Below are 25,509 nucleotides of genomic sequence, written 5' to 3'. Positions count from 1 at the left end.
AGGAGACAGAGCTCTTCAAGCTTCCCCCACCCCAAGTGTGAGTAGCAACGAAGCTCTGGTTGAATCTACCCTGCTTTCTTCCCTAGATGAAGGGAATTTACAAAGGGGAGTCTACAAACAAGTCTAAAGTAGGACTTAAGAAAGCACTTTGCCACTTAATTCTACTGATTGTATAACCTAGTCTTCTGACACAAAGAGCGAAGGTGCCTAGTAAGTTTGGAGGCGAGGGTGAGAAATGCAGGTTAACATGCCCTTTGTATTGTCTCTGTTCCTACTGGTCCCTGTCAGTGGACAGAGTGAATCTGTGGCACTTTAAGCCAAAGAATTTCATATCAATTGCCATTTGAACTATGCATACACATTGCTGTGCATCCTGAATTGTTAAGGCTAACCTTTGATCATAGCCAAGAATGCACCTCACATTACTCCTACCTAACATTCCTGTCTTTAAGGTATAGAGTAGATTAGGTGCTAGTTTGACCAGCTGAAGCCAAATATAATGTTTTTGTTTTCAGTTATAGACCTTAAGGACTAATATAGTTGTTGACCAATAAAGTCACACAAAAAAAACGATTTTCCAAGGGGGCTATGAACAGAAACTTTCTCCTGTAAGATTGCTTTATACCTGAATCTCAAAAACACTAAATCCAAGTCTTGCTCTCCACTTAGGAAGTCTTTTTCAGATTTTTTGCCTCGTTCAAATGTTCTTTTCAGGGGTTTAGCTGAATTGTGGAATGAATATTATTTATCTTTGCTTTTTTTGGTATTCATTAACTTTTAACAAGGTATCTTTTACTGATGCAGGAGTCCTATTCCAAGGAAGATACTTAAAATGCTTTCTCTAACTGTCATGAAGATATTTAAGGAAAAACCAATACACAAGTGTGCGTGTCCGGCTAAAAAAAAAATCCAACTCAAATTTCATTCTGACATCTATAGTACATTTTTGAGATGAAGACCATCGTAAAATATTTTGCTATTCTGGTATTGAAGACTGATAAATCCTAAAAACACTGGGCAGGATTCACCCAACATCACTCATCAATGGAAGGATGTAAGTCTGCAACATGGAAAACACATTAGTTTTGCCTTAATGAATGTAATCTGTTAGAATGGGTGTAATTGGCTGCTAATCTAAACATGAATCTGCAGCAACTAACGGAGGTCATATTGTGGAAGGGGTAGGAGAAGTATGATAGATGGGAAGCCCTACTGCCCTTTGTTCACCACATCCATCTCACATCACACAAATATGTAACCCTAAAAGAAGCTTCAGAAATGCTTTTAAGCAGGAACTGAAAATGCAGCATCAGCACCAGCTCTTTGGAAACAAGACAGTTCTATTTGACGTCTAATCTAAAGGGAAGGAGAACAAACTTAGTGGAAAAACTGTCACGTGAACACCATTTGACTGTAAAGTTTAAAAGATTAGCTGACATCAGTACAGAAGAGTAAGAAGTCTTAAGGACTCAATTAAATCAACCAAGGGGCCAATATGGCACAATTGCATCTAGTTTCTCTTCAGCCCACAAGGAGTCGAGATATTCACTAAAATACGGTGCAAAGGAATGGAGTCTCTATCAGTTAATTGAACAGCGTCACTTGCAAGAAGTCTCCAACATCACATATTCCTAAATACCTTTTGACAATCATTGTCCAGCTTTCATCAGCTGTCATGGTAGATGATCATAAACCTTCAACTCCTCCACATCAGCAATTTTCTAATTACTCTCCATAATTTTATCACTATTGTTATTTTGTAGGGTAGTGAAAATGTGGTGCGTTATTTAGATGCCCGTTCATATTACGAGGGTTCTCTCATATTACTGCATGATGGCACACGGTATTTAAAAGAGGGGAGATGGGGATAGACTTGTGCCCTTATCAGTCGATGCAATCAGCATGTTCATTCTCTCTTCCTACACCATATGCCACACCAAAAGTATCAGCACACTTTCCACTTGGAAAGTTGCCAGCTGGCACAGAGACCAAAAGGACAAAAATCTGCCAGAAATATATTACAGTTTCTCAGGAATAGCATCTTGTATCCTTATAGAGAACACAGATATAGAGCAAACCCAATTACAGAAGGCAGGAACCCCAGAGTAAGTAGAGAACCCTAAATGTATAGTGAAAAATACCCCTCATTCAATTGATAAAGGTGCAATCCACAGGCACTTGAATTTCGGCTCCTATAAGAGGAAGTACAACAAATATTCTTTATGAAATATAGCAACTTCTAAGATCTACACAGGAAATGAGCTGGAAGCTATGGAAGGGATATATTTATCTGTATCTAGTGCAGAGTGGAGAAATCTCTTTCTGCAGGGCAAATTAATTAATTGATTTTGTATGTGGCCATTTGTCAAATGATCTCAGGGTGGTTCACAACATAAAAATGCAAGATATAAACACAAAATACATAACAAAAAGAACAAAAAAGCCTCCACAAACCACTAACCCCCATCCCTCCCCTGCACAAATTTGGCAGGTAGATGGGATCACTTTCCAAGTCTCCCTGTGCTACTCCTTTAAACTCCCAATTTCTGAAGTTTAAAAGAATAGCTCGGAGAGGCTTGAGAAGAGCAGCACTGGGAGGGAATAGCTTCCATTGAATGGAAACCACTTCCCCCTCTTTGAGTGAAGTGTGCTCCGACTGCCCATTAGCTGAGAGAACTCCTTGTGACAGCAAAGGAAGCCCACTTTAAGCTCCCGGTTGTCCATTTGAAGCCCTGCCCTAAGCTGGCCCACACCTAATGTCATGTATGGCATCAGGTATTCAGGTGGGCATGGCTTCCTCAAAATAGTGTTGCAGGCCAGGTTTGGCCCGCAGGTCAGAGGTTCCCCACCCCTGGTCTAGTGGATGGTTACTGGTGTGTCAGAGCACACTTGCAGCATAGATTTGCTCCTATTTTTCCAGGACTAGGCCTGGAGGCATTAGTGGCAGCAACAGTGAAGGGCAAATTCAATCGTACCTTTAGCAGGAATCTGTGTCCCGTCTTAGGATATCATGGTGTCATCTCAGATAGTAGTAGTGAATGTACTTTGCTTTAGGTGCCTTAAAGATGACTCAGAAGCTTCAAATGCTCTATAAAATTTTGACTCACTTCCTTCTATTGCAGGGAGATGGGAGCATATTCAACCAATAATGTGGGAAGTGGCTGATTACTAACCTGTTGGGCTCAATGCAAGGTGCTGGTTTAGAATTTGAGATTTTTGTGTGTCTCCCACAATCCACATCCCTTTCTCACCTCTTACATGTCTCATCATCAGTTAATATATTGCTTTCTAGACTGTCTTTGTGAGAGGTCAGAAAAACCTCTGCATAACACAGAGCTTTGTCAGTGGCTGCTGCAGTATTATAGGAAGGCTGGCAGAGCCAAGAACATCGCTGATGGCTTTGAGGAGAGATTTCCCTTCAGGAAAGCATTTGGAAACCGATGTGTGGGGAATCTGTATTTGAAACTGCTGCAGATTGGATTGTTTTTTTATAAGAGTGATTTTTTGAGGTTTAGTTACTGTGAACTATTCTGACTGTAGGAGAGGCAGGAATTTTTTTTTAAAGTTATGAACGAGGACATTTACAGCTTAATGCAGTTTGGAGAAAACACAGAGCATGCTGCCTAAACAAGCGATAAATAAGTATCACTGCCATCTGTTAAGCAAAGAAGAAAATTCTGATTTCCTTGCCAGACAACATGGGACAGTACCACAGACCTTCCCAACGAAACTGTACAAATCCTGCCTACTTTCTAAGAGAGAAACAAAACATTCTAACACACACACACACACACACACACACACACACGTTACAAGCCAGTACTGAACTGGTTTACACAGTTTTGAGTCAAAGGTTAAATATCTTCATTCACTTTTGGAACACTGCCATAAGGTTACTAATGCACAAGCAGCTAATGGATGTAGTTCAAATGCTATTCAATCAAGTTCAGAATACAAGAGTATGTTGCAGTAATGGGAATATGACATCATAAGACAAGTTATCTCCTGAAAATCAGACTGGACTCATACAACATAGCACAGCAGTACCATAGACCTTCCTTCTCCCTCAAAGAACATGAAAGAACAATTCATTTTTAGAAAAATAGAGAACCACCATTTCTGAATGTAGCAATTTAAGAATGCCATTGTTCTGTTTTATCAGACACCAATTATAAATTCACTGGTAATTATAATAATTTATCTAAGAAAGTCAAATACACAGAAGTAGAAATGTATTCACTTTTCCTGTGTGGCCAAATGAAGAATGAATTAAAAAAAAAATGCAAACCTAGAATTTGTATTTCAAAACACTGTAAACAGCTTCATGAATTTCATCAAAAAGCAGAGTATAACTCTTAAAATAAATAAAATAATGTATTCATTTATACTATTCTCTATTCAGGGTTCAAAATTAGCAAGGCACCAGGCCCATTTTGCCCCAAAAGATTCTCCATTTGCAAGCACCTCAAAAAGTCTGGGTGCCATTTTTTGTGCCTGGCTGACACTCAAGGATTACAGAAATGTATGTGCTTTGAAGCCTTAAAGTATATGTTAAAGATAGACAATATGTTAAGGAGTTTAAGATTAAAGAGTAGAGTGTCTTCGAAACTGAAGTACGGTACTAATATATTTATTGTAAACACCAAATTAAACATGCATTAAAAATTTCTGCTTAAAATGTGATATTAACAATGTGTCACTTATGTGAATAGCATATTAGTTCATGCTTATCAAAATAATAAATAAAAAGTGTTGGTGAGGGGCCCCCCCCATGGCGACTAGTCAATCTGTTTTGGCACCCACAACCCAGGTCCCAGAAGCTATTTGGCTCCTAGCTTTTATATCCCAGTTTCTAATACTGTCTCTATTTATTCCTCTTTGCAATTTCCATCTTCAGACTTAAGTTGCAAGGCATAAAGAGCAAAATTTGCAAAGGAGGAATATGTTAATGACCAGGTGTAGTATAACTCACACCACATACCCTCACAATCTAAAATCTCCTTCCTCCAGATGTACTCTCTAAGGAATTGTAAAACATCTTACTGTTCTCAGCAGACTGCAAGGGCATGCTTAAGAACAAGAGAATTGATTTTGGGGCGGTGGGAGTGTAATTATGATCACTACACAGATGACTACTTGTCAGGATCCAGAACTCTTGACTGAATTTTCAACCAACCTGAAACAGGAAAGTCTTTACTGAGGTATTATTTCACAGTTTTCACACAAATCAATAAGGCTAAATTGTTCTACTTCAACAGCCATTTCTTGCAAGAGGCAGTGAATGTAGGATGCAAACTCTTTGGCTGCACTACACAGGTTGATGTCCATTTTTTTAGCACAGCTACATAGCTTAGCAAATGTGCTGTAAAGCATTAGTAGCTTTCACTTACCGGTAAATATAGCATCAAAATGATTTTCATTATGCAGGAGTAAATACTGAAAACTTTCTCTTAGTACTGCTAATAGTCCCGGTTTTATTACACTTTCTGGGCCTGGTATGTTAAAAACAGCAAATAAGCAATGCTTAAAATATTTCTCTCTCATGTGCCAGTGGGGTTTAGCTTAAAATGAGAGATTGCAGTACTTGTTTGGTCATAAATCCCTGGCTTTTAACCAAGTTGTTATATCCGAGCCGAACCTACTTAGGTTATTGTGAGGCCAAGCCATGGCTGAGTCAGGATTTTAACTTAGGTCATCTTAATCCAAGTCTACCACTACTCACTACACCAGCTCTTGGATCCACATAATGCTTATTTTCACATTCCATGAGGCAGAGGCCAAATTCATATTCACAGCAGAATGAAATAGATGCAGTCAAGCAATGAAATTGTGAGACTTCAATGCACTGTCTTCAGCTAAGCAACTTTACCATGGTACCCAATACAGAAGCAGAAATCACATTAACGTGAAACCTGAAAAGAATCTTACTCTTCAACACAATGCCTATTTTTCTAACATTTTGTTCCATTTCCTCCAAAAACGTAATAATGTATATTAGTCATCATAGGCCACATTTCAAAGGAATATGATGAATCAGGTTACTAACATTTAGAATTTGTAAAGCTTTTAACTTAAAAATTAAAAAGGTAAAAGGTAAAGGACCCCTGACAGTTAAGTCCAGTTGCAGACGACTCTGGGGTTGTGACGCTCATATGGCTTTACAGGCCGAGGGAGCCGGTATTTGTCCGCAGAGTTTTTCCGGGTCATTTGGCCAGCATGACTAAGCCGCTTCTGTTCCAACGGAACACCGAAACCAGAGCAGCACATGGAAACGCTGTTTACCTTCCCGCCAGAGCGGTACCTATTTATCTACTTGCACTTTGTGGTGTGTTTTCGAACTGCCAGGTTGGTAGGAGCTGGGACACAGCAACGGGAGCTCACCCCGTCGCAGGGATTCGAACGGCCGACCTTCTGATCAACAAGCCCAAGAGGCTCAGTGGTTTAGACCACTGCGCCACCCACGTCCCACTTAAAAATTTGTTTAAATTAAATAAAGTTTTTGTATTTCATTGGTAAGAAAGGCAAGAAAATTATGAACATAATTCATGGCTGAAATATTCAAAATACCAATATTTATTATTCACCCTGCCAAGAAGACAAAAAGGCTGTGAACAAGAGGTAAGTGAAGGCAAGTGACAAGCCAGCTTGACTTATTCTGTCTGCGTCCAACCTCATGTCTTGTCCTTCAAGCACAACATCAAATGACTGTATTCCTAATATTTAGCCAATGTTAATTTATTTGGTAGAGCAATTTAATAAAAGCTGGAATGTAAAAGTGGGCTTTTTACATTGTCCCCCAATGCCTTCCTCAGTCACCCTTGCATCTAAATATATTTTTACAGTGCATTCATTTTTACTTCTCAGCAGCTGCTGTGGAGGTCTGATAGACAGAAGGGCCGGGTGTAAATATTTCTAAATTATTTAAATAAATACGACTTTTGTCAGGTTCCTACAAAATTATGTACTGCTATTCTGTTATCTATAAGCCTTTACAGAAGGATTAGGGTATTCCTGTGTTATTACATTTGACTGCTGTATTTCAGAATTGGGGGGTGCCAGTCACCCCCCACCCCAGCTTGGTGTTGTCACTGCTACATGCCAGGTCTATCTAGAATAAAACATCTATCATCCATTTGATGTTGGTGCAGGGGCAGAGTTGATATGTACAACTGAGACCCGGATGGATGGGCTGGGTGGCCCTATGTTAGTCCAGCTGTGTCATATAATTCCATCTCGCTCACCAGGAAACCAATCCACATCATGTTTGGGTTGAAGAAAATGTTTCTGGTGCAGGACCAGGGAGGGAGGGAAAGAGAATGGGTGTGTTGCTATTGTACCATCCACCTCATTGTTCTACAACCTCCCTGACCAAGGTAATTTCAGATGTGGTGCTGGAGGACTCCTTCATGGTGGTGTTGGGGAGCTTCAATATTTATGCCAAGGCTGAATGGACTAACTCAGCACTTCATTACAGTGGTGCCCCGCAAGACGAATGCCTTGCAAGACGGAAAACCCGCTAGACAAAAGGGTTTTCCGTTTTGGAGGTGCTTCGCAAAACGAATTTCCTATGGGCTTGCTTCGCAAGACGAGAATGTCTTGCGAGTTCCTGCGGGTTTTTCCCCTCCCCCCCTTTTCCCCAAGCCGCTAAGCCGCTTATCACCTGATCCTAAGCCGCTTATCAGCTGATCTGCTAAGCCGCTTAACAGCTGATCCCCTAAGCCGCTAAACCGCTTATCAGCTGATCCGCTAAGCCCGCTAATGGGCTTGCTTCACAAGACGGAAAAACCGCAAGACGAAGAGACTCGCGGAACGGATTCTTTTCGTCTTGCGAGGCACCACTGTACCTCCATGGCAAACATGGGGCTGTCTCAGAACATCAATGGTCCAGCATATAACTGGGAACACCTTTCACCTGGTCTTTGCCCAAGAGAGGACTGGTAATACTCGATTGATAGAAGGGCTTGCTGTGAGTCTGTTGTCATGGACAGACTAATCCCTGGTGAGGTTTGGGCTGTATGTAGCTACTCTACTCTGAAAAGTGCAAGAGATCCATTGAGTTGGTCCACGTTTGGAGACTGATGGAATATGATTTCTGAATGCTTTTGGGGATTTTCAAGCTGGCATGGCTGATGCTCCTGTCAAGGCTCTTGGCTCACTGCGGGATGGTGAGATGTGTAGAGTAACTGACACAATCACTCCTGCTTGCCTTCACTATACACCCATTGATGCCCTCCTTCCCCACAGACCCCCTTGGGTGTTAAAATCAACAGAGGAGGCTCCATTGCTCCACAGTGCTCAGAAACTCAGGGGGATGGTGGCCCAGGAGACAGCATGTCCTATGGCATTGCTGAAGTTGTGGAACATTTCCGCAGAGGTGTGCCTGCATCTTCAATATACAGCTTTCAGCAAATGCTGAAGACATATCTCTTTACCCTAGCTTTTGACACTTGAAATGTGCATTTTTGGAACCATTTTATTTATGTGATTGTCCATCCTGGGACCTTAGGGTGAAAGGCAGTAACTAATAATAGTAATAATAGCAACAACTGTGGACTACATGCCATACAAAGGCCAAACATACCATAATCTAAATCCACCTAGTTTTTCAACTGAAACGTCCCAGACGAAGCCAATATAATCCAATGTAACCCAATGCCAAGGTAACAAAATCTTTACTTTTAAATAAAATGAATATAAGAACCATTACTACTGATTTTTAAGACGTATAAGTCTTCTCAGACCCTGTAATTCCAAACCAAGAGTTCAGACCAAACGGTGACATACAGAACTCTACAGGATAGCTCAATTACTCTGTTGTAGCAAAAGAATCCTGTGGTACCTTAAAACAGATTACTGTGGTATAAGATCTCATAGACTGCAGCCTGCTTTACCTTCAGCTGGCAGGTGTAGTATGTACATATGTGTGCACCCATCCAAATAAATAAATAATGAAACTAGAGTACCGTGAACTGCGTAAGGTAAAATATATCTATGCAGACTCAAGGTATACAAGGTAGAATCAGAGCAAGCCTTTTAAACAGTACTAACTCATGACAAAACAATCTTTTTAGATATTTGACACCAGCAAACCTAGAAGAGGGAAATGGGGGTTTAAATACAGCAAGGGAATAACTGAAGACTAGGCAGGAACATATACAATCATAAACCAAGTTACACTCCATTTACAACGTTAGAACAGCTGTGCCATCAAAAAAAAATTGCCTCTCTATGAGCAGAACAGAGCAGACAAATTTAGAAGGGTGTGGGAAGAGATAAAAGAGTGTTGCCCATTATGCGATAGAGCTTGGGGGGGGAGAGACACTCATATCAGGGAAAGCCTCAAGAGGGCAATCTCTGCTCCTTTGTGCATCACTTACCTTAAGGATATCCCCCCGTTTGAAGCTGAGCTCATCGTCTGCGGTGGCTTTGAAATCGTATTTGGCGACGGCTTCCATGCTCGTGGACAGCAATGATGATGAAGGCGGATAGGAACGGAGTTCTCCCTGAAGCTTCTCCGGGGGCTCCCGGTCCAGCCTTCCCTCTCGTCCGCGCTGCCCTTCCTGCTCAACTTCTGGCTCCGTCTTTCGCATAGGCAGGGGGAGTCAGCGAGGGCCAATCCGCCCTAGGAAGGGAGGAAGAGACGGGAGCATTGAGGGAAGTAGCCCGGATCAATGACAGGGGCCGCGCCCTGAGCCTCCCTCTCCCTCCTCTTCTCAGCTCAACTCCGCTTTGCCGCTTCCTCTTTCTGCAGCCTCGCTCGCTCGGCACACCGAGGGCTGCCAGGAAGCACCGAGTGGCATTCGCTGCGGCCAATAGCAGAGCCCGGAAAAGGACTCCCCGCCCCGCACTCCCAGCCGGCGAAGCAAATTAAATAATTAAAAAAGCGCAAGTGGGGGAGGGAGGGAGAGAGAAAAAAGACCGGTCCCCTCACGCCCCCTAGCCAAGCCAAGCCAGCCTTCCTCAGAGCCCTAGAGCGGCTCCTGCTGCTTGCCGCTGAGCGCTCGTCCTGTTCCTTGAAGGCGAGGCGTGCATCACACAAAGCCTGGCTTCTATGCCTTACCGCAGGCAGCACGGAGGACGGCGCTCCTCCTTGCAAGGAGCAAGCGCCTATTACCCGAAAAAATCCGACAACCCCCCCTCCCCGAAGTCAAAGATCAGGAGGATTCCCCTATCCGATTACTTACGAGGAGAAACGTGTAGGTCACCCAGTAATGTGGGTTTCCCCTGTTCGGGAGGAACTCCCAAGTACTGGTCAACTACCCACTTGGTTTTGCAGTGAGGGTTAAAACACACACACACTCACACACACCACTTCCTAAGATATTATTCATGGCTGGTTTTCCCCCGATTTCTTTTGGAATGTAGCGTTCCATGAATACTTAGGTTTTAAAATTCGGGTGGGGGGGAGGGAACTTATTTCCGAGTAAACTTAGCGTCGGGCTGAAACTTTTATTAACTAGTAAAATACGAGTCGAAAGGGTTCAGGAAAGTTTCATCTACAATGAGGGGAAGATACGGTAATCTGTCCCTATCTCGCTATCAGCTATATCGTGCCCCTGCTGGCTGTTGAAAGAGAAAATAGTTTTTGCTTCTGATTTCACAGCAGAGTCGCAAGTCATTATACTAAGCATATACTAAGCTTTGGAGAAACAGAACTGCTATGGATGAAACACTCTTTAAACAGGCGCATATTCTATAAAAGTAATGACTGATTAAAGCCAGTGCAGCCCAATTCTTTCCATGTTTGCTCTGAACAAAGGGACACTACTTTCAACTGAATATGAACACCAGTTTCTTGATGTCAAGTGTCCTTAAATGGAAAAAAACCCCAGTGATCACTAAGTGTGCTCCTGCCAAAGCATACCATGAAGAAGCCACACTTCTTCTTCCAATAATTAAAGCAGTATTGTTCCCCCCCCTCCAATAGTTACACATTCATATTTAGCAATGAATCCAACTGCATTAAAATTTGACTCTTGCCCAACTAAACTAAAACCAAACAAGGCAAACATAATAATAATAATAATAATAATAATAATAATAATAATAATAATAATAATAATAATAAATTTTATTTATATCCCGCCCTCCCCAGCCGAAGCCGGGCTCAGGACGGCTAACAACACTAAAATAGTGCAACATTATAAAAACATCAAAGAATTAATTAAAATCAAAATTGATGGCAACCATAAACTAAAGTATTGTAAAAATTGCCAAAGGAGGGAGTCAGGCTGCGCCCTGACCAAAGGCCTGGTGGAACAGCTCTGTCTTGCAGGCCCTACGGAAAGATGTCAAGTCCTGGAGGGCCCTTGTCTCTTGTGACAGAGCGTTCCACCAGGTTGGAGCCGCAGCCGAAAAAGCCCTGGCTCTAGTTGAGGCCAGCCTAACCTCTCTGAGGCCTAGGACCTTCAAGATGTTTTTATTTGAAGACCGTAAGTTCCTCTGTGGGGCATACCAGGAGAAACAATAATCCCGTGAACATTCCAATACAATACACATATAGACTCTCAAAATCATGTATTTCTTAAAATATATATTAAGTGCCATCTCACACATAGCTATATATGCTGGGTTGGATCCAGACTTAGTAATATTTAGTGTATACCCACTGAAATAAATTGAACTTAGTAATTGATTTAACATGATGATTTCAATGGATGATTAAGTCTGGATCTAGCCCACACCAAACTATAATACCAGTCACATTTATTTGTAAGCAAGCCCCATGAATTTTCTTGAAAAAGCATGTTTGGGATTATAACCCAAGCCTCATTTATTTCAATAAATCTTAACTGAATGCATGAATCACCAGCACTGTTTATACACACACCAGATAGGAAAAGGATATGAAAAAGAACCACCTTGTTTTGCAAACCTCCAACACTGAATTGGAGTTTAAAACCTATACAATCCATGCAAGCACATTCTTACAGGAAAATCATTTGCAACTCTTCTATATTACCAGTTGTCTACAAATCCATGCACCAGATTGCAGGGGAAGGTGCCCTCAACCCTCTGGTGAGCAGTAAATCTGACACCAGTCCACACAGATTCCTACTCTGGAAGACTAATTTCCAATGCAGTTTTCAAGCAAGAAACAGCAGAAATACCTTATAATGAACTGAAGAAACTCTCACTGCTTGTTACCTTCTCTGTATCCTCTATAAATGAAAGAAGACCCCCACCACTTTCCCAGTCCCTCAGTGCAAGGCAGAGGATACTAGGGATGAGACCACTGGTAAATGCAAATAAATGTCTGGGCAGAAAGCCAAGCCAAAATTTGTGCCCCCCATAAATGAAAAAAACAAAGACCCTTGAAAGTCACCTGTCCACAAATCTTGTCTGGCCTGCGCAGCCATATATTATATGTGGTGGTCACTGATCTCTCTCTCCAACTTCTTATTGTACACTTATTCCCTCTGAATGTCTCCAAAACTTACTGTGAAATGCAATTCTGACTCCTTTCCTCCACCTCCACTCCACCAGTTAATCTATGCATGACAAATAACTTGGAAGGAGGGAAGGATCTTTCTTGCACAACATGACAAGACCACTCTTGTGCTTTTGTGGTACACAGAGAACTTGGGGAAGAAAATGAGTTTTTCCGGGCACTTGAGCCAGAGAGATTGCCAGAAATATGTGGTTGCCACTGGCCATCAAGCAGCTTCATTCAGGGAAGTTGAACGCATTGGTTAATTATACACGTAGCATAATGCTTGAAAAATATCTATACAAGACAATCAGAGTCCAAACTGAAAACAAAATTGTTGATGACTGTCCTACAAGCAGTAACACAACAGCAGCCCAAGCCACTTAAGTCAAAATGCTTAAATTCAATGGGGTTGTCCTGCAAAACAGCAATCCAAATTAATCCTAGCTGTTTTATACTTACTATACATACCAATAAGGAAAGAACAGCAGCATACTTAGAGGAAGAGTTGACTTACAAGAACTATGTTACAACAACTAAGAAAAAAATGAAGAAAGTAGTCGGGGGGGAATCTCACTCTTAATTTCAGATGGACATTTACAATTAACATTGCATACAGTATTTAACATTAACACTGCACCCAACAGGACAACTATTACAGCAATACTAGAAAAACCAAACTATGAGTGTGGCTATTGTGGCAACTTTAAATACATGGCAGAAATTCACAAAGTTGCTGCAGCAAGTAAAGTCATACTTGTATTCACACCTGTCACTCTTTGGTTTTATTCACTTAGGACTGAAATGATGACATTTTAAAATAACAAGAACTGATTAAGACACCACAAGAACAATATATGTTACAAAAATTAACAGATCACCTCATAAAATTTTGCTCAAGTATTTCATTAATGCAAAGCTGGGAAAGCCACTATACTCTGTATATTAAAATTGGGGAATGAAGAGGACATTATCCTGAAATACCTCCCCCCCAAAATGGTCTTAGTTATTAGCCACTCACTTGGAACAAGTAATTTTTTATAAAGCTTACTTCCCATTCATAAGCCAGCATCACTTCATATATAGATGGGTAGTAAATGTATTTATTTAGAGGTGGAAGGGGCTAGATGAAATGTAGAGCTACAGTAGTACTGGGGCAAGCATAACCGCTTCTCCATCCCTAAAAAGGTAAAGGGACATGCCCACAGGGATCATAGAATAGTACAGCCCCCAAAGTTACTAGCCTGATTTTTTTTTTGTTCCCCTACTTTTAACTCATACAAGGGGATGGTGCAGAATGGACGTAGCACTCTGTAATTCTTTTCCCAGCCCCTCATATGGCAAATAAAAATTGTTTGCAGGGTAGAAATGTAGCAGGCTGAAAGAGGAAGAAAAGCCACCTCTCTGCTGGCTGGCCTTGTTTCTATGCTTAAGTGTGCCGGAAGATGCTTTGCCTCTTCTGTGGTCAGCTCAGAAGCATAGTGAACTAGCAGTGAAGGGATGGCCCCGTTGCCAGACTGTTTGATTTATGTGCTGAATGAACAGGACAGGCATCCCTTCTCCACCAGCCTGCTGTGTTTCTGCACTAGATGTGCAGGAGGTGAAGTCCCATCCAGTTCATCTACCTTAAAGCCAAGCTTTGAAGTCAAGTTTTTAAATTATGGAATTTGTTTTCTCTTTTCATTATGTAACTTGTTCTTAATGTTGGGCTTTATTGGTATTTTTAATTAATATTTTAGATTGTCTTTTGTAAACTGCTTAGAAGTATTTAGTTTGAGTAAGTGGTATATAAATTTTGTTAAATAAAAATAAATGAATAAGCCACCACCACACTTCATTTCTGTACTTGAGACACAGGAGGCAAAACTTCTGCCTGTGTGTCCAAAACACGGTGGTTGGGAAGACAAATTGTTCTGCTACCAACCCATTATGTTAGATGCACAGGAGGTTCACCTGCCCATTGCCAACTGCAGAAACCCAACAGGCTGGCAGCATAGGAAAAGGATGCTCCTTCCCTCCACCACCCACCTTATTTGCTTCCATGTTACAAGTGTAGGAGGTAACTTCATCTCCTACACACCCAGTATTGCAAAACAGTGGGTTGCTGGAGGAAGGATGAAGTGCTTCACGGCTTCATCGGCAGCTTGTTTGAAAGGGAGGAGGAAAGACCTTCTGGTAGTCTGCTCAGTTGCCTAAATGAAATTCCTAAATGGTTACAGTGACCAGGCAAGTGGTTAAATATGGGGTTAGTAGGTAAAGGTAAAGGGACCCCTGACCATTAGGTCCAGTCGTGACTGACTCTGGGGTTGTGGCGCTCATCTCGCTTTATTGGCCGAAGGAGCCAGCGTACAGCTTCTGGGTCATGTGGCCAGCATGACTAAGCTGCTTCTGGCAAACCAGAGCAGCGCACGGAAACGCTGTTTACCTTCCCGCCGGAGCGGTACCTATTTATCTACCTGCACTTTGCACTTACCTTCCCGCCGGAGCGGTACTTATTTATCTACTTGCACTGCTAGGTTGGCAGGAGCAGGGACCAAGCAACGGGAGCTCACCCCATGGGGGGGAGGATTCAAACCGCAGACCTTCTGATCGGCAAGTCCTAGGCTCTGTGGTTCACAGCGCCACCCGCGTCCTGGGGTTAGTAGAGCACCCTCATATTAATAACATGTTTGTCCCACACGGGCTTCAGATGCTAAAAGTGACAGCTGTCGTGATTTATCAAATAATTGCCAGTTTTGATTCACAGAAGAAGCTGGCTCTGTATTCATTTTCAGCATTTGTATGCATGGAGCACTCTGAACTGTTGAAACATTACTTATACTGCTTATACTATCTACCATATCCTAGAAACTGCTACAGAGAGAACTGGTCTCAAGAGGTGGTAAAGTCAATCAGCTTTTTCTAAGGAACCAGCCTGTCATCATTACTATTTGGGGAAGTTCTGTGAAATCTTCAGCAGCAAAAACTATGGTTCATTTCTTCCTTGTGCCAGTAACAGAATATATATATTTAGTCATAGTTTGTGAATAGCTATCTGTTCTCTTTCACACTATCAGACATCTGCAAAACATATGCACGGGCAATAATGTCAAATCAGAATTTGCTAGTAATATCTGTGGATTTAAATGCGTGGCACCATTTTATTTCTTTTTGCCCAAAAGCTGTTTCCCAACATAACACAGCAATCCTAATGCACACCTGTTCGGGAAAACAGGTCGGGCTTCAGGAATCAGAATCCCATTTAAGTCAATGCTTACACTTATCACTCTAAAGATAAGCTTAAACATTTATTGCAACTTCCGTTTTTGTATAAGGTGCACGTTATTAACATTCATCCGCAGCAAAAAACCAACACAAGAAACAATGAATTCAGCAAAATGCCCCCTTTCGGATGCCCACTCCTCAAAATAGAGTCATTGACTGGGGGGGGGGACCTTGGCCCCCTTGGCAAGTGAATCATTACTGGGCTAGGGGGGAGGGGAGGATTCATTCGCCCGCCTCCCTCAGCTCGAGTTATTTTTCTTAGAATCTTAAGGGGCGCGCACCAAACTCTTCCCTCCCCCCCCCCATGCAAGTGGTAGGCTGGCAAGAACGCGCGCCAGGGCCCCCTTGACAGGCAGGGGCGGAACAAGAGGGGAAAGGGGCCGCCCGCCCGCCTTGTCAGCCTCAAGGCAGAGGCTCCAGGGCGGCTCCGGTGTCTTGTTGGGGTTCTTCCCCGTCTCTCCCTCCGCCCTCGCCCCGGAGCTCCGACTCACCGCAAGCCCGCCAGGGTTCCGCTCCGAGCGGCCCCCTCTTCTTCCCCCCTGCGAAGCCTTCTTCCTCCTCAGTAGGAGTGTCCGGGAGAGCTTCCGCTACTGCCCTCACGAGCCGCTCTCGCGAGGCTACTACTACTACGCGCGAGGGAACAAGAAGTAACCCCCGCCGAAAGAAAAAGCGCAAGCGCCAACCTCCGTAACAGGGCGAACCAGAGGCTCAGGAAGAGGCTGAGGGGCGGGAGACGCTGGGAGGATCCAATGATCCGCCCAGGGCGCACGCGCGCGTAGTGGTACCTGTATAGATGGCGGACGCGCCCCGGCCGAAACTCCAAAGCGTTAGTGCGCTCGGGCTGCTACGGCTGATCAGAAACTGAGTGTATCAGCATCACCTCGCAGGTTTAGCGGCCACATAGGGTTGCAACATTACAGTTTTATTTGTCTGTTTGGCGCCTGTCCTGGGAGAAAACTGGACGAGCGTTATTTATGAATCTGCCTTATAGGAAATACTATTATTATTAGTCGTCATCTTGGCGACTTGCGGGGGGGGAAAAGAATATACATTTTAAAAATCAAGTCAAACCAAATAATAATAATAATAATAATAATAATAATAATAATAATAATAATAATAATAATAATAATAATAATTATTAATTTGTCATCTTGGCTTGCAGGGGGAAAAAAGAGTGCACATTTTAAAAATTGAGTCAAACCACCAGTGATGATTACAGTGGTGCCCCGCAAGACGAATGCCTCGCTAGACGAAAAACTCGCTAGACGAAAGGGTTTTGCGGTTTTTGAGCTGCTTCACAAAATGAATTTCCCTATGGGCTTGCTTCGCAAGACGAAAACGTCTTGCTTTTTTTGCAAGTTTGTTTCCTTTTTCTTAACACCCTTAATACAGTTGCGACTTGACTTCGAGGAGCAACTCATAGAAAGTGGTGTGGTAGCCTTTTTTGAGGTTTTTGGCAATTTTTGAAGCTTTTCCAAAACTTTTCTGACACCGTGCTTCGCAAGACGAGAAATTCGCTAGACGAAAAAACTCGCAGAATGAATTAATTTTGTCTTGCGAGGCACCACTGTATTATACCCACCAGGCATAATATATCAACAAAAGTAGACATCACGGTATAGGGCACCAAATATAACCAACCCATCATGTTTCATTAAAAGCCAGGGAGAAGATGGAGGTATTAACTTGCCATTGGAAATAATGTTTAATGTTGGTGCAAGGTGGGCCTTGCTGAGGAGGATATTCCATTTGGCAGCACACAGCAACTGAAAAGGTTATCTCCTTTGTTGCCACCCTCCAAACGATCACTTTAATCCATTTAGCTCAGCATTATCTCTACTAGATACTGACATGCATCAGTTCTCCAGGCTTCAGGCTGGAATCTTTCCCAGCCCTTCCTGGGGAGCGAACCTGGGACATTCTGCAAGTGCAGCATATGCTCTTCTATTGAGTTGCAGCCCTTCTCTGTTTTGGGGTCTGTTTCCTTCCCACCTGTCTCTTTCACTGTTCTTGCTTTCAGCAATCTAAAGAAAGCCTGGGTATAACACTGAATACAAGGTTCTCTTGGAGTGATTCAGAGCTAAATTGGATCTTGTCCACTTGCTAAATCATTGTTCAATTAGAAAAATATACCGTATTTTTTGCCCCATAGGACACACCGGCCCATAGGACGCACCTAGTTTTTTTTTGGGGGGGGGGGAATAAAGAAAAAAAAATTATTTCCCCCCTGAGCTTCCCCCGACCCCAGCCCCCAGAACAGGCTGCTATCTGCAAGCCGTGGGAGAGCTGCGTGAAACCCGAAGCTTGGGGCGTGCTGAGCTCAGCGCCCCCCGAGCTTCTGGGTGCCGGCAATCTCTCCGCTAGCCGTGGGAGAGCCACGTCTCCCACGGCTAGCGGATAGCTTCCTGAAGCCTGGAGAGCGAGAGGGGTCGGTGCACACCGACCCCCCTCGCTCTCCAGGCTTCAGCGAAAGCCTGCATTCGCCCCATGGGACGCATACACATTTCCCCTTCATTTTTGGAGGGGGAAAAGTGCGTCCTATAGGGCGAAAAATACGGTATGTGTGTTACTTCCAGAGTGAGATTATAGGCAGAACAAGTTCTAAAGCTATAACAATGAGTGGAACTGGCCAGTGAAAATAGAAGTTTGCCTATCACATGCTCTTCTTTAATTGAAAAAAATGTCATCATGATCATTATGGACTATGGAATACCAACACAATCTCAAAATGGCTAAATCCTTTCACTTGAATCAGTCCTACTTCACTTGAATGTTTACTTCCACTTAATAGGTACAACAAAGAAGTATTCTGCCATTTCCAGGGCAAGGCAATTCAACTTTACTCAGAATAGCATGATCAACATTACACAGAGAGAGAGAGAGAGAGAGAGACAGAGAGAGAGGGGGGCTCCTGAGCAAATACTATACATTATGGTCAGAAATAAGCAGTCTTTTTTCCTGAAATGGCAATTAAAGAATGGGAAATATTCCATTTACAAGGGCCACATTGCCCTGTGTGTCACTGAACTACTGGAAGATATGAACACACCTATTTCCCACCTAAACTTAGAAGCATAATCGGGCGTAGTGTGAAAGGGAGCTGCCAGGGTGGCAGTGAGGGCTGGGCTGGCATGGCGGGCTCCGTTCACCCTTCACACCCCGCACCCCTGGTGTGCCGTGTCCCCACACACCTCGAGCACCAGCAAACCACGCTACTCTGCTGAGCATAGCAAGTAGAAAGCAGTCACAGTCAAACTCTTCCTTTGATGTGCAGGATGGATGTCCAGCATAATTTATAGAAAGCACTACAATCTCAACAAGCTTTAATTGCCCCTTTGAAATCATATGCTGGTCTGTGACATGAGGGCAATGCTCCCCATTTATTTCTAAATAGAATCAAATGAGTTCTGCTATTCTCCTTTAGGTGTCACTGAAGTCAGTGAAAATGCCTTACAAAAGCCAAATAAATGGTAAATTAAGGATACAGCCCTAAACACACTAGGTTGTAAGTCCCATTGAACACAATGGGACTTACTTCCAAGTAAACATTACTGGGTTGCACAGACTATTTTAAAAATTGTGAGCCTGACACTTACTCATAAGTAATTTACATTCATTTCCATTAAGATGACTCATAAGTTGCAGAAATACGAGTCAAGGAAAAACAATAAAGTACAGTGGGGGGGAAGACTCACACCTTCTATATGACATGGTATACTTTTATTGACTTTGTTAAGACAATTGAATATTGTTTTCACCTTCCACTGACTCATAGAACCTTATGGAGAGACACTTTCAACTGATTGCCTTTCTCGGAACATCTAAAATTACAGCCATCAGCAGCTATTTTTATTTCTTTTATGTGCAACTACTAAGCTCTGTTTTCCTTCTATGGATATGCTGTTACTTTAAATTAAAAAATCAATTTTTAAAAAGTAGAACTGCCAGCTATAGTATTGAACAACCCATGCACCAGCTCCTTGGATATAAACCCAAATAAAGGATTAGGAGTCCTTTGGTACCCTAAAAGCTAACAAACATATTATGCCACAAGCTTCTGCAGACTAGAATCTGCTTCATCAGACACATGCAGAGTTCAGGTATATATTCACATGGTATGAGATTGGGGAATTAAAAACAGTGAGGTCAGAAGAAAATGATATGTAGGAAAGTACTGACAAGGATAATTAACCATGGTAATTCACAAAACAGCTACTGAAAACACAGACAGCCTTGCATCAGTCAGGCAATTAACACAAATAACATGCTAAGAATCCTTTGTCTCTCTTCAGTCCACAAATGATAGTGTTCAATCTCTTGCTAAAAAAATTCCTTAAAGTAGCACCTTAAAGACCAACTAAGTTAGTTCTTGGTATGAGCTTTCGTGTGCATGCACACTTCTTCAGATACCAAAGAAGGTATCTGAAGAAGTGTGCATGCACACGAAAGCTCATACCAAGAACTAACTTAGTTGGTCTTTAAGGTGCTACTTTAAGGAATTTTTTTATTTTGACTATGGCAGACCAACACGGCTACCTATCTGTAACTGAATCTCTTGCTGTATTTCAAGGATGCAGTGCTTACTCAGGTTAGGTAAGCAGAAGAGCCAGTGTGGCGTTGTGCTTATACTATGACCTGGGAGACCAGGGTTCAGTTCCCCAGTTGGCCATGAAGATCACTGGGTGACCTTCAGCCAGTCACTGCCACTGCCTCTCAACCTAACCTACCTCACAGGGTTGTTGTGTGGGGTTTAAATGAGGTGGGGGAGAATTGTGTGCGCCGCCTTGAGGTCTTTGGAGAAAAAGCTGGGATACAGATGATGATGATAAGTTTCCTTTTGAAGGAGTTACCTTATAATATTTTTGTGATATTTGTTAATTTACTGTATATAGAAATAGGTTGAGCATAGGAGAAAATACAGCTTGAACCCTCCAGGCAGCAGCCAAAAAGACCTCGCTTCCCACCTCACTTCCATAGTGAGAGGCAGCCCTAAAATGTTAGCCTACACAGAGTTCAAACTCAGCTTTCTGTGTCAGTCTTTGTTTATTTTGTCTTAAACAGCATTTTTCCGTGTCTCTTTTCATATACAGACATCTAGATTACATCATCCTTGGGAAGGGGCAGGGAGTCATTTTGCCCTATGTAGAAGATGTAATGGAAATTGCCTGACAATTGGTTCCCATGGAAACATATCACCTGTAATTTCTCTGATAGAAGAGGTACCTGGCAACTTTGCCACAATCAAAGAACATTCGCAGTAGTATCAGCCCCATTACCCTTTCCTGTTCAAACCCCCAGTCTCATAACTTCACCTTGTTATATATTGTAGTAAATCTGTGATACGAAATGTTTAGGTATAGTAAATATTAGGATTTATTTATAACTTGTATGTTATAACTGAGATGTGTTATAAGACAGTCCCAATGTGTCTTAAAAGGGGAGTTATGCAAGGCCTTTTAGGTGTTTAATTAGTGTTTATGTGTAAAGACTGAGTGTCAGACTTCGAGTATGTAATCAAGATCCATGTGAATTGGAAAGTGTGTACAGTGGTGCCCCGCAAGACGAATGCCTCGCAATACGAAAAACTCGCTAGACGAAAGGGTTTTGCGGTTTTTGAGCTGCTTCGCAAGACGAATTTCCCTATGGGCTTGCTTCGCAAGACGAAAACGTCTTGCGTTTTTTGCAAGTTTGTTTCCTTTTTCTTAACACCCTTAATACAGCTGCGACTTGACTTCGAGGAGCAACCCATAGAACGCGGTGTGGTAGCCTTTTTTGAGGTTTTTGGTGATTTTTGAAGCTTTTCCAAAACTTTTCTGACACCGTGCTTCGCAAGACGAAAAATTTGCTAGACGAAAAAACTCGCCGAACGAATTAATTTCATCTTGCGAGGCACCACTGTACCTGCTTCTTAGTACAGTGGCACCATGGGATGCGAACGGGATCCGTTCCGGAGCCCCATTCGCATCCTGAATAGAACGTTGTTGTAATGGGAATTGGGGTTGCTTGTGCGTAAACTGCAAACTGATCAAAGCTGGTTGTATAGCTAAACCTTTCCCTGGTTTGACAGCCCTTACAACGCGACTGTCTCAGTCACTGGCAGAATCCGTCAGTGGGTGTTTCCTAAACTTCCTCCAACATAAAAATTCCTTGACTCCAAGTCTCCTCCTAGGTTCTCTGCGCGGAAGCTTTCTGCGCAGCGTGGGCGTGCCAAGCGGAGGACCTGTGCTCTCTCCGCTGATTTCACTGAAGAGTCTCGGAGCCTCCCCTCCGCAGTACTCTCAGCCTCCCCTTTCTCCCTGGTGTCCCCTGGATTTCCTTCCCCAGCGGAAGCTCTCTCTCTCTCCTTGCTAGTTCCCTCCGCTGCATCATTGGAGCATCTTACCTCTCCTCTTGCCTCTGATGGCAGTTCCCTGACAGTTGTGATAGGAATTTTGAGGTTTTAGATATATGTTAAATGTTCATAAGTGTACCAACCAAGCACGTACATAGATCAGCACAGGAAGACTGACCTGAAACCATTTTGATTCCCAAATTGAGCAAATTTTTTCTCTGCAAGGTCAAAGGAAAATGGAAAAGCCTCCACATTGTCCTTTCCTTCACAAATCCTGTCTTAAGGGCACATTTAAGATATGAATAGGGTGTGAGCCTGTGACCTGGCCCAGGAACTAAGTATTTATCATTACAAGAGACGGGCCAGGCGTCCCAGGCAATCCAATCAAGTAAGCTGGGTATCCAATCAAGTAACCTGCCAGACAGGAGATAAACAACGACAGGAGAAAAACAACATTCAAATTTCTGTTGTAGACCGCCTTTTCTGTTGTAGAGCTACACCCCTTCTGTGATGTATGTATGATGTTTCTGGGGGTGGTCTTGATCTACAGGGTGGCAATTTCAAAAGTCTATATAAGGCCTTGCGCGCCATTGTTCTGGGTTCCTCCTCCCTACTTTGTGTGGTGAGTGAGGACCCTGTTGCAACAGATCAATAAAGATCAGGGTTACTAGCTGCTTTGCTCTCAATATTCTCTGGTTGGCCTCTGTTATTTTCTCCTACCAATAGGAAACCTACATAAGGACTCTATATGGGCTCTTGGATACCCCATAAGGGACAAGGGCAGATTTTGTTTATAACCATGTAAGACACGACGGTGCGACTGCACATGCCGCATTTTGCCGCTTCCGCGCATGCGCGTGATGTAATTTTGAGAGTCTGTGCATGCGCGAGCGGCGAAACCCGGAAGTAACTGCTCCATTACTTCTGGGTTGCCGTGCAGCGCAACCCGAAAGCACTCAACCTGAAGCACATTCAACCTGAGGTGTGACTGTATCCTGAAGAGTAAATTTATCTATGTAAATGTCCTAGGTGTGTACCAGTCTTTAATCCTGCTCAGTCAACAAGTGTTGATCAACTCAGGGGAACGCCTTTGTTAGGTGACACCTGAGGGGATTAACTATGAGTACTCTAAAGCACCCACTTTGTGTAGGGTTCACTCCTTTGGCTTTTCCTTTCCTAAATACTGTATATCCCACAAGACAGAGGAGGTGTAGCACCCCATACACCCCAAAATAAATGACTCATGGAATCAATAGACCGAGACTGCGAAGGAGGCATCTGACAGGCAGAACCTTCCCTCTGAACCAGTTGTAAGAAGGCAGGCAGGCAGGCAAGGGACTAGTTATGGGGTAAGTGAGGTTGGTGGGGCAGTGCCCCCTCAGCCCTCATTGGCCAGCCTTCACTGCAAGCAGCTGCTAAAATATCAAAGGCAGGGCAGCCCAAATGTGCTCCTCAGAATAAAGCAACTCAAAAGTCTTGAAAACACAATGCAGAATAAACTGATATTGCTGTGCTGACTTTCCTTGTAGAAGGGTGGGTTTAGGCCCCTAAACAGGGGTGGGGGCACTATTTCCGCAGACTGCAATTGAAGCCTGGGAGAACTGAGGAATGCAATGAAGGCGAATTCCCTGCATTACAGCACACGTTCCTATGGTCACGAAGAGAAGAAAGGATGATTGCTATAAAAAGGTGGTGGTGGGAGACTGCACTGCCAGCGTTATTCTATTGGCTACAGAGTGCACAATTGCAGCTAGCTATTTCTGACTTGAAAGATAACTAATTTAGCAATCCTATATGCCAATTACATAGGATATGGAGGGGGGGAGGGAGGGAGAGAAAGACAAGCTCTATACTGGCACAACAGCTGCCAAATCTTCTGGACAGGAGGGGCAAAACGCAACTCAGAAACACACAAACAAATGCACACATTAATGCAATCATGGCAGTGCGTCCTTCAGCTTCCATGGAAATGCTGCTGATGCCCACCAATCAGGGGCTGTCACTGAGATCACACCCACATGCCACCAACGCAAACAGAGAGAGCCATTTAACCCACACGAACAGGAAGAGGTAACCAGGACACTTCCCTGTGCATTGCCACACACAGCACCATTCGCACAATGCCCCCATTTCCATGGCACAGGGAGCAGCAAGCCCATGGCTGCAAGTCCCCAGGCCAGAGTTCAAATCGTCTTAATTTCAAGAGTGGGGTTTCTGAAAACAACTCAGAAAGGAAAGGAAGAAACCACACAGCATAGCTCTGACGTAACTCCCTGGTCAGGAGATCTGCAGAAGTGACACACATTGAGACAAGGGTTCAAGACCCACAGAAGATGGTGGTTTGGGGGTTTCTTCCACCAAGCAGGAAGAGGAAACAGTATAACCCAGCACTGAGAGTGTCAGCTTCCAGTGGCTCATTGCATAGAACATGGGGTTGGGATGTGATGGGGAGTTCAAGCCCTACCAGGGGAAAGATGTCTCTACTTGCCTTTTGCAGACCTGGGGGTGGGAAAGTCATGTTAGAGGCATGATAAAGGTAAAGGGACCCCTGACCATTAGGTCCAGTCATGACCGACTCTGGGGTTGAGGCGCTCATCTCGCTTTATTGGCCGAGGGAGCCGGCATACAGCTTCCGGGTCATGTGGCCAGCATGACTAAGCCGCTTCTGGCAAACCAGAGCAGCGCACGGAAACGCCGTTTACCTTCCCACCGGAGCAGTACCTATTTATCTACTTGCACTTTGACGTGCTTTCGAACTGCTAAGTTGGCAGGAGCTGGGACCGAGCAACGGGAGCCCACCCCGCCACAGGGATTCGAACCGCCGACCTTCTGATCGGCAAGCCCAAGGCTCAGTGGTTTAACCCACAGCGCCACCCACATCCCTAGAGGCATGTTAGGGAGCTCCTAAGTCTCAGGCCTACACTGCCAACACCACATCGCAGATCTTTACTTACACAGTCACAGCAGCATACAGGAAATGACGACAAGATGGGGCATTTGTCTTTCTGCAGCCTGCAATCTCCGTCTCTTTTTCATCTGGCCACTCGTTGGGAGTAGATTTTGAAAGGAAAAGAGGAATGGCTGGAGTTGCCAATCAGTTACCTCAGGAGGGCTCCTGTGCCTTGTCCAATGGAAAGCATCCTAACAGGTGCAGTGTTCTTTATGGGTCCAGCTTCACGGCAGGGACACCGTCACCTGTTGCACTACATGACTGTCTGCTTTCAAGCTTGCAATGGTGCAGGAGCCTGCCTGGAACAAATGGACTGGCAACCTCACAGAGGAACAGGGATTACCCTGACCCCTGCTGCTGATCATGGGTGCCCCCCTTCCTATGGCCTCCATGGAACTGAATGTGAGAGAGTGGTACAGTGGCCTTTGGAGAACACTGGAGATGCAGGCTGAATGCACACTATACTTTGAAAGCACATTCAAAGCACATTCTTTCCCCTCAGTGTAATCTAGGACTGGACTGGGCCTTTTT

General features: G+C 43.6%; 1 protein-coding gene across 1 annotated transcript in view; it reads right to left on the bottom strand.

The window, feature by feature from the left end:
- The window catches only part of GRB2 (growth factor receptor bound protein 2), a 49,431-nt gene extending 33,092 nt beyond the window's left edge, over positions 1–16,339 (bottom strand). Inside the window, exons 1-2 of the mRNA XM_081184778.1 lie at positions 16,186–16,339; positions 9,378–9,622 (exon numbers count right to left, since the gene is read on the bottom strand). Of these exons, the coding sequence (XP_081040904.1) occupies positions 9,378–9,590 (213 nt within the window). The 5' untranslated portion in view covers positions 9,591–9,622; positions 16,186–16,339. The remainder of the gene's footprint in view (positions 1–9,377; positions 9,623–16,185) is intronic.
- Between the last annotated feature and the right edge of the window lie 9,170 nt (positions 16,340–25,509).

Source organism: Podarcis bocagei (genome assembly GCF_964188305.1).
Source record: "Podarcis bocagei genome assembly, chromosome: 2".
In the NCBI taxonomy this organism is placed as follows: Eukaryota; Metazoa; Chordata; class Lepidosauria; order Squamata; family Lacertidae; genus Podarcis; species Podarcis bocagei.
The sequence above is the reverse complement of the archived record's forward strand: the minus strand, read 5'-3'. Positions and strand labels throughout refer to the sequence as shown.